General features: G+C 38.0%; 1 protein-coding gene across 2 annotated transcripts in view; it reads right to left on the reverse strand.

Annotated features, from left to right (window-relative positions):
• The window catches only part of Cacna2d3 (calcium voltage-gated channel auxiliary subunit alpha2delta 3), an 816591-nt gene that overhangs the window by 33087 nt on the left and 773015 nt on the right, over nt 1–10489 (reverse strand). For both annotated transcript variants that reach the window (XM_031361417.1, XM_031361418.1), the window contains one exon: nt 8268–8379. In XM_031361417.1, the coding sequence (XP_031217277.1) occupies nt 8268–8379 (112 nt within the window). The remainder of the gene's footprint in view (nt 1–8267; nt 8380–10489) is intronic.

The following is a 10489-nucleotide window of genomic DNA, read 5'->3' on the forward strand; positions in this document are numbered from 1 at the left end:
ATTTATGTCAACTTGACACAAAAGCTAGTCCTTTTAGATGAGGAAACCTCAGTCGGGAGAACACCCCCATCAGATTGGCTTGTGGGGCATTTTCTTGATGACTGACGTGGGAGGGCCCATTTCACTAATGGGCATGTTCTAATAAATTGGATTTTATGTAATGGAGCTAGAAAAGATGGGAAGGGTTCTGCAGACAGTAATGGAGCTCAATTCATCAACAGCACCCCTCCTCCCAGTCTCTCTATGATGTATCACACTACCATTCATACACACACACACACACACACACACACACACACACACACACTATACCTCTTTTATTAGGTAGTAATTTTCTTCACCATAGCTTCCCCATTTTTGCGCTCCTGGGTGTTACTTCTTCTTTAACCACTCACATCCCAACTGCCTGGTGACTTGCCTGCAAAGCCCACCATCATGGATGCTTCCGTCATCCTTACTTCTTCGGGTATAGTCCAGTATGTGCTATGTAACAGACAGCCTAACAAATACTACTGAAGTCACGAGATAGTTTTAATTTTCTTCCTACAGTTCATTTTCTTTTTGGAGCCAAGTCATTAGGAACAAACTTCAGGACATGAAGCTCCTTATCTTATTAACTCCTCCGTCACCTCACAGGATACAGGTACGGAAACCATCAATGAACACAGAAATCTAGACAGTGGTGTTCCCATGGGAAGTGGGAATCATGTCAAACAAGGGATATACTGGGGGGAGGCTGATGGGGAGCTGGTGTTGTTCTCTGAGGTCTTCGAACATGCAGCATGGATAGATTTGTCTGGCAAAAAGTGAAGAGTAGTATACAACTGATTTTAATGAAATGTTGACTGCCCTTATCCCAAGCCTATACCTGAAACCTTAGGATTTCCATATATTTCTCTGTGAACCATGCTTCAATGAAAAGCTTACTCAAAAACGGAAGGAAGGGCTAAAGTCCTTCCATCTATACTCCTGAGCACTTCAATGCCTTGCCTCCTTACTCCTCCAGCTCAGTAGGGCTTCTGAAACCAAGCAGGGATAGCTCTGTATACAGAGCCAAACTTAGGTGTGTCCATTCCATCCACCCACAAACTCTCCATGGCAACAACCTAATCTCTGGACCACAGGAGAATGTCATAGTCTCCCATGTAGCAAAGGGATGGGTGAATGTTTCTTTGTTCTGAGAATTTTAGGTAATTTTAATCAAACAGCATCGTTGGTCTCTCATTTTGAGGTATTTAAGGGAAAATGTTGCTTTTCTCACCAGTCTCCTGCCTTGGATTTTCTTCAGTTTGCTCAGATATGAGGGCCATAAGAATTATAACAAATGTATTGATTACCAAGACATAAGGGTGACCTCCAGGAGTTTGCAATCTTGATGCCTGGTGGTTTAGTATCCCTTTTGTCTGTAAGATTCTTTATTGTGAAACTGGTGACATACACTTCCCCAGAACACAAAGTCATGTTTTGTCAGTAACTTCTAAGGTGTGCTATTAAAGTCTGGCATGTAGTTTCTGTTTCTGTGGGGACAAGAGTGATATTAGACTAGGGACATGAATATTCGCACTTCTCCAGAATGTTTTTCAGGGTTCAAACTTAGTGACTGTGTGGTATGAAACATCTCAGCGATTTGTGGCACTTAACAAAATACCTTAGTAATCCCAGCACTTGGGAGGCAGAGGCAGGTAGATTTCTGAGTTCGCGACCAGCCTGGTCTACAGAGTGAGTTCCAGGACAGCCAGGGCTAAACAGAGAACCCTGTCTCGAAAAAAACAAACAAAGCAAAACAAAACAAACAAACAAAATAAAAGAACAAAAAAACAAAAAATAAAAACAAACAAACAAACAAACAAAAAATACCTTAGTAAGTAACTTAAGGTAAACAAAATGGTTTGCTGTTTATCATCAGCAGACTGATTTTGTAGAGAGAGCTTACCCTCTGCTCAAAGATGGGGTAGAGATTCAGACAGACTTCCTCAAGTTTCTCTTGTGATGACATTAATTTCCCGTCGGGGGGGAGGGGTAGACAGTGCAGCTCTCAGGCCCTAATTATTCCTTAAAGGACACCACGTACTGATATTATCACATTGGAAAACAGGTTCTGACATATGACTTTGGGGGTAGGGGACACACATACAAGTATTCCAGAGCACTATCCATGTGTGGAATACGGCCATTTACTGGGTATTAGTTTGTTCTAGGCAGAGTGCTAATTCCATAACACAATTTTTCTCACTTGGTACTTACAGAAAGTCCATGATAAGCTTACTATTATTACCCCACAAATTATCCAAGAAAAAGAAAGTCTTCTACAAGTTGTGTTTTCTTGCCCCTTATCACAAAGAAATTAAGAAGGCAGGGATCACATCCTGAACTTTGTACTTCCAAGGTCCCCTGTGCTAAACCATTACACAGACTCATCACTTTCTTATGCTGGCCCTAGAATGTCCCCAATCAGAAGAAAAACCTCTGATATGACAGAGTGGGCAAACATAAAAGCCATCCTGCCATAAACACTCAGACACATATGTAAGGTGGCCTGAGAAAACAAAGCATGTGTGACTGCAAGAGAGCTTCTGGGAGGAGGGAAGCCAAGCTGCATAGTAAGTATAAGGAATTGATCATCTGACCCGCACCAAGGCTCTGAGCAGGAAAAACAGCAGTACCCATGGGAAGCCAAACTTCCAGCTGAAAATGAATTGTGCTTAGGGAAAATATTTACCATAATTATATGGTGATGAAGCCCCTACATAGGAAGACTTACATCACAATCCAGGCAGTCAATACCAATAAGATACATGAGAGCAGCCCAGCAGAACAGCTACCATAGAAACTGGAGCCCAGTGCTAGTGCCACAGAATAATAATTAATATGCAAGACAAGTTCAGAGTTTAAAAAATTGTAACAGAATACACAAGCAAAGAATTTACCATCAAAGAAAGCATGCGCAGGAACAAAGATGGTCAGTAGCTCTCTAAGGGATGTGACTACAATACTCTTAAAAGTTCACTATTCAGCACAGAGAACCTAACAAAGACTACAGTCTTTGGAAGAAATAACTAAGTATAAAAGAAGCAAATTAACCTTCTATAAAGTCGTGCATATTAGGAACAGGGTAGACATTTTAAGCAGCAGACCAAAAGGACACTGAGTTAAAATAATCATGAAGGATAATCAAATAAGCAAAAAGGATAAATTGATATTGAAAATTACCACAATGAAACTTCAGAACAGGCTAGAGGAGGGACTCTGTGAAAGCCACTGAAATGGAGGGAGGGAAAAACCACCTACCAAATCTCAGAGCTGAGATGCAGGAGTCAGTAGAAAGCATCCTTACTTAGAGCCTGTGGCCTTGGCCTGTATGGCAGCATTCATCCAGGACTTTAAACAAAGCATGGCAGAATGTGTCACTCCTAACAACCAAAAATAAAAATGACACTCCTAAAGCAACCATGGTCAAAGAAACCAATGACATCCTATATTAAATCAAATAGTTACTGCATTAAAAATATAGAATGAAGGAGCTGTATAGATGAGTCAGGAGAAGTCCCTCAAGTTTTTACTTGTTCATGAACAAGGGAGAAGCTCTAACTAATCAGGGTAAGTCCACAGAGCAAGGGTAGTTATTGGAAGGATGCAGTGTATACCCGTGTACTCACAGGGGAAAAGGTGGATACAGAAAATTAAAAAATAATAATAAAAGTAAAAATTAACAACAAACTTGGGGGAAAAAAAGCATTCCAAAGAAACCCAAACTCTTCAGAAAACACAAAAGTATTATCCAAGAGTCAATCTTGCACAGGATTCAAGCAATGAAAATATCAAGTCCAGCTGTATCCTAGGTACTGAGCAAAATCCCAGTGTGAAAAAGACACCAGCAGAACTGAGAAATGAAGGGACTGGACATATGTGCTTAGGCAACACTCCTTGAATGAGCAGCTTTACCTGTGTGGTAAGCAGAACAAAGCGATGCTGAGGTGTGAGGTATTTATGTATAAAGATGGCTCATACATAGATTGGGAGAAAGGAACGACTGGTTAGGAAGCAATCTTGACCCAAACAAGGATTTCCATGGTAATACAACTTCAGAGCCTAGATCATAAGATGAACTGAATGATAGGTAAAAATTCCTAACCCTGGGAAGAGATTACATGACATCAGTAATAAAAACTCATATACACAATAGAAAAAATAAGCAGAGGTTTGAAATACACTGATCACATTTGGTCCGATAGGTAAATATTGATCTTTCTACAAAGATATTTGAAAACATCTTGCTTTCAAAGCATATGAACAAATACTACAGTAACCAATTTTGCACACATACAAAAAAGGACATTATGTGGGCTACAACACCATTTAATCAGACACTAATAATAAGCAAGAAAAGCCTCAAAATTCATCTATTATAAAATCTCAACCATCATTTGAATATGTGCAGATACAAATGGCTTCAAGTTAGAAAACCTTACAGGCTAAATTTGAAAACCTGGACATTACATTGATGAAGATGTACTGGAATGGAGTGAAAGATGCACAGTACACAGAAAAAAGCTGAACAGAAAACACAAGATACTTAAAGATTAAAAACAGAGTAAACTCAAAACACAGAGCGAAGACAAACCACACATCCCTGGCAGTCTGAAGAGTATGTGAGGGTAGAGAGGAAGAACGTGGCAGAGTCAGAGATATAGGGGATAGAGAAAGATTTTAAAACTCACAAGTTAAAAGGGAACAGTGTACTGCACATTTTTTAAAAAGCCAGAAGAGAGAACTTTGAATATCTTTAACATTAAGAAATGATAAATACTTGAGGAGATATATCCTCTTACTCTGAATAATTATACAATGAACCTCAAAACCTCACATGGCACCCTATAAATAGGCATACTTTTAAATATACCAAATACTTTTTTAAATGAAAGGAAAAGGACAAAAATAACAAATATGTTAATATTTTAAATCAAGCATCATTTATGAGTGAACTCAATAAACTTGGAAATGAGATGAAATAAACACTACCAAAAGAAATATAATCACTAAATCAATTCAAAAATAAAGAGAATGAAAAGAAAATGATATGTACATAAGAAAATGATATAACAGAAGCCATGAATTTGCATGCTAACTTAAAATAATAAAATGAAAGGTTTACAAAAGAAGGAGAAATAGAAAATGCAGAGAGATCTGTCAACAAAAGAAGTGACCTAAGTAGTTGTACATGCTTACCCCACATATCCCATCAGCTACTGGAAGCTATATGAATTTTTACCAAATTCATGAGAAACATATTCATCTAATAAAAAGTGTTACAAATAGTAGAGGAAAGGGGGAAAATCCCTTTTGTTTGTGCACACACTTAAGAACAAAGCCAAAAGATAATAAAAGAAAGAAAATTCTAGCCACTTTAATTTTTGACCACAAATGTAAGTCGAATAAGTCAAGTAAGTCAAATGAATGAATTTAGCAATATGTTTTGGCCTGGGTGGTTTTGTTTCTTGGTAGTAAGTGGCAATGGCAGTTTTATTTGGAGAAATCAAGTATGATTTTCACTTTAAATAAGGTCTCTGTTATGAAAGGTACAGCACACCCACATTCACACACAGAACCATATGTCACTTTGTGAATATCATCAAGTAGAAGCAAACTAAGGTGCTTCAAAGTCACCAGTCAGTATAATCTTATGGGTCTATGTTAACATAAGGTGGCCACCATCAGTCAAGATAACATTATGGAGCACATTATTATACACATTTACAATGCCTGCATGTATTCCTGCAATACATATTTCTATCATGAAATACACATATTTCAAATAAAAAGTAAACAAATCAGCAGAACAACATAGGAATAAGTTACCTAAATAATATAAATATGTGAAATACAATCCAGTATTTATCCAGGTATCAAACAATAATGACAGCAACAGAAACTCTTGATGTTTCCTTAGACTAGCAAGTACTGACCTATGATAAACCCATAGTAATTCTAAGCAGGGACAATAACAATGGCTATGCAAATGTTCCCATACTATATAGATTTAAATTGTAAATATAAGTATTTAACATCTTCAATAAAGAAGGCTGATGGGTAGAAGGTGGAAAAAAGAGAGCAGGGGCATGCATGTTGCCAGAATGCATTATACATGTGTATGAAACTGTCAAAAGAATATTTTTTTTTAAGTAATACGGATTTAAACTTCAGAACACTTTTTATTCTTCAAAATTATTATGACATTCAGTAAGGAATATCAGAATATTCTAGAATCATTCTTTGTAGCAGGGTACATCCATGCCTGTCATTTCTTTAAAAATAATTAAAATATGGAGTTTTAAAAAATGGCTAACATGAAAATTTTCACATTTTTTATATTCTATAATAAAATCTAATAAATATATTTAATACTATATTGTTAAACATGGTTAATAGAAACTTCAATAGTATCTAGTAGCACACATCACAACACAAATAATTAAATATGGGGATCAGACACTTTTTATAAATTATAACATATCCTATGCAGAAAATCCAGGGAATCCATGCAAGAATGATTAGATCTAAAGCACACAGAGCAATCTGTTGTCTATAAAATATTCAATAAACAGAAACAAGTATTACTGTTATGTATTACTATTATCTTCAAGTATTATCATTATACATTAGGAAAGTAGTTATAGATGTATTGTTCTTACTAAAACAAGAAAAACTACAAGTGGGCTAGGTATAAATCTGATATATTTATATCTACTTTAAGAGACATGGGAAAAGGCAAATAAATAAGGAAATATGTTTAATTTATGATTAGAGAGGTCAGATATCCTAAAAATTGTCATCCTCTTCAAACTGGCTGCAGCTTGCAGAAATGTTCATGAGCACCCTAGAATTCATAGCAATTACCAAGCAAATTCTAAAGTTAATATGAAAGGCTAAAGAGCCAAGAATACCAAGAATACCTTGGAGGAAGAGTAAGGAAAGGACACATGCTCTCCTAAGTATAGCTAGGAGACTAGCTATACTAAAGGCCTACACACTGACAACACATAACATCAAAAACAGCCCTGCAGATCAGTGGCTAGAAGCATCATTATAAATGGATAGGGAATCAAAGACTATTCCACAAAAAGTGAAAGTTAATAGAATGGCTTCCTAATAGGTGTGAATCTCCAGGTTCAATCCCCAACTTCACACACATACTCACATATGCAAAAAGATACACACAAGTGCAGATTAAGGGATATCAGGGATGTTGAGATGGGCCCTTAAAGGTCCAGCTATGCAAGCCTGCTAATGTAGGCTAGTCCTCAGAACCCATGTAAAGGCAGACAGAGAGAACCCATTCTGCAAAGTTGCCCTCTGACCTTTACATGTCCCTGGTCAGTGCACATGTACCCTACCACCTATACACTGAAAATGAAGTACAGCTTTATACTTGTATAGTATATGGAAAAGGGTGAAGTCAGAGGTCCGTTTGTGCTGGGCAGCACATACAAACTGCATGAGGTTAAAGTTCTAAATACAAACAGCACACATGAATGTGTTTAGAAGGAAAATGCAAACATCGCTAAGTTAGGACAGGTGAAGACTTTCTTAGGAGTGATACACAATGCATAAGATAGAAAAGGACAAAGTGGATTATTTTAAAATATTAACAAGAGTCATCCACCAATAGTGAATTGATCAAAGAGCAGGATGGTGCACAGCGAGTGTCTGTAGTTATTAACAACGAGTCTCAGAAGCACAGGGTACCTAAATCAATAAGAATGGACCCAACTATTCAGTAGCCACCTACCCAACCGGAACAGAGACCCAAGTCTCTAAATGACCAACAGAACTGTTAAAATCTGTTTGTCCTCAGACCTTAGATGCTCAGCATCAGATCACATAGAAAGCATGCCTTGTAGGTGGGATTCAGGTATACACAAGGGCTCTGTCCTCTCTAAACATATCTAAGTACGTCTGCTGAAGTTACCAACTGTTAGCTAGGGAAACTTCAGTTAGGACTTCCTCCAAAGAGCAAGGTATTGGACTAAACTCATCTATACTTCAGGCTGTATTGCTATACATTCTGAATGTTTCCCAATCTAAAAACAATACCAACACCAAGGGCCAGTCCAGCTGATAAAATTACACTCTCACACCAGAGGGCAGCCATGTTTCCTGACTCTCAGTGCAGTTGTGTGTCTGTTCTCCAGTCTCATTGGCCTATGGGGAAAGCTCCACTATCAATAGAAAGGTGAGTGCAGTGGGCTGCAGGGGCTGGGATGGCTTACTTGGAGCAGTCTTCGCAAGCAATGTTCCCTGTGGTCTCCTTGATGGTGCGTTCAGACACGAAGGCTGGGTATTCAGTATCACAAGGCTCCAGGGTCTGTTTCAGTTTCTGGGCTATAGGGAAAAGAGGGAAGAAAATAATGAAAGCTTGGTGTTCAGGCTCAAAGCCGCGCCTGGCAACCCACCCAGCTCAGATGCAGTTCTCCTTAAGAAGCTCTGTGATTTTTCTAGGCACAGCACAATGCATTATTTTCTAATTAGTTCAGTGATTTCATCTGCCAAGCAACTCTGTAAGCTATAATTCCTGAAGCAGTTGTGTTGGCTTGATCGGCTATCATTTATGCATCACAAGAATTCTACTTTCTGGGTCAACTTCAGCCAAGGGGTCTCTGACCTCAAACTCACAGCAACCTAGCACCAACACATCCAGGAGTCTGAACACATATGTAAAAATGTAAGATGTACCATATTACCATGTTATTGAGGGCAAGACCAATGTCATGATACGATTGCATAGTTATATTATTTAAAGAAACTTGAACTATGAATATATTCATATAGTAAAATACATAATGTCTTTGAAGTATAGCATAGACCCAACTTTATTATTATAACGTTTTTGGTCAATAAGACTCTGTGTCAGGTTAAATAATGGGGACATGAGAACGAGCACATAGTACGCAATCTCTATAGGCCAGAAGTGATTAGTTTAGATAGCTTTGCTTGGTAGTTGGGATCCAAGCTATTTCTAAGTCACAATATTCTTATATGCACTGAAGTGAACCAATCTGTTTTCAGAGGTAGATGGGAGAAGTGAGAACACTGTTGAGTACTGAGTACTGAGTACAAGTGCTTAGTACACAGTGCTAAGTGTTGGATTAATTATAACAATGATAACAGTAACAAAACAGCAAAAGTGTCCTTGGCTTTGCAACTTTAATTGATGCCGATTGATTGATTAGTGCATGGTTAAGGGCAGAGGCTCCTACGGAAGAGAAGTCTGGATAACAGGCTCTCCACTTTGCTGCTTCTAGCTAGTCCTCAGCATGCTCCTCTACAAAGTAGGGATACTGGGGGCTCAGGCACTCTACATGGAGTAGTAGTGGGTCTACTAATTTATATCTGCATCGTGGAATATCTTCAGTTTCCCAACTACCACCAGCTTTTTGTTTTGTTTTGGTTGATGTAGGCATAGAATTAAGCTTGTCAATAAAATTTACATTTGTACTTCTAAAATGTGTTATATAGAATACAGGTTATGCTCCAAATGTCACAACCAGGGCAAACTGTCTTCCTGGGATTCTGTGGGATCTAAGATGGTCCATGAGAACAACATCTGCAAAATACCTAGCTGTGCACAGTCAGATAATTATTAGGGCATCCTTTGATGAGTATTAAGTGTCCTTCCTTATCTTTTTTGAACATCTATGGTCCAAATGCAAGGACACCCACATCCATAAAAGAACCTTTACTAAAGCTTAAAGCACACATTGCACATCACACAATAGTAGTGGGAGACTTCAACACCCCACTCTCATCAATGGGAAGATCATGGAAACACAAACTAAACAGAGACACAGTAATACAAACAGAACTGATGGGGCAAGTGGATTTAACAGATATCTTTAGAATATTTCATCCTAAAGAAAAAGAATATACCTTCTTCTCAGCACTTCATGATATCTTCCCCAAAACCGAACATATAATCGGTCACAAAAACAGGCCTCAACAGATACAAAAAAGTAGAAATAATCCCATGTATCCTATCAAATCTCCACAGACTAAGGCTGGTCTTCAATAACAACAAAAACAACAAAAAGCCCACATACACATGGAAGCTGAACAACACCCTACTCAATGATAACCTGGTCAAGGAAAAAAATGAAGAAATAAATTAAAGACTTTTTATAATTTAATGAAAATGAAGGCACAACACACTCAAACTTATGGGACACAATGAAAGCAGTGCTAAGAGGAAAACTCATAACTGAGTGACTCCAGAAAGAAACTGGAGAGAGCATGCACTAGCAGCTTAGTAACACACCTTAAAGCTCTAGAACAAAAAGAAGCAAATTCACCCAAGAGGAGTAGACAGCAGGAAATAATCAAACTGCTGAAATCAACCAAGTAGAAACAAAAAGACCTATACAAAGAATCAACAAAACCAGGAGCTGGGTTTTGAGAGAAATTCTCTCTCTCTCTCTCTCTCTCTCTCTCCCTCTCT

This window comes from Mastomys coucha, unplaced genomic scaffold (assembly GCF_008632895.1).
Source record: "Mastomys coucha isolate ucsf_1 unplaced genomic scaffold, UCSF_Mcou_1 pScaffold9, whole genome shotgun sequence".
Taxonomy (NCBI): domain Eukaryota; kingdom Metazoa; phylum Chordata; class Mammalia; order Rodentia; family Muridae; genus Mastomys; species Mastomys coucha.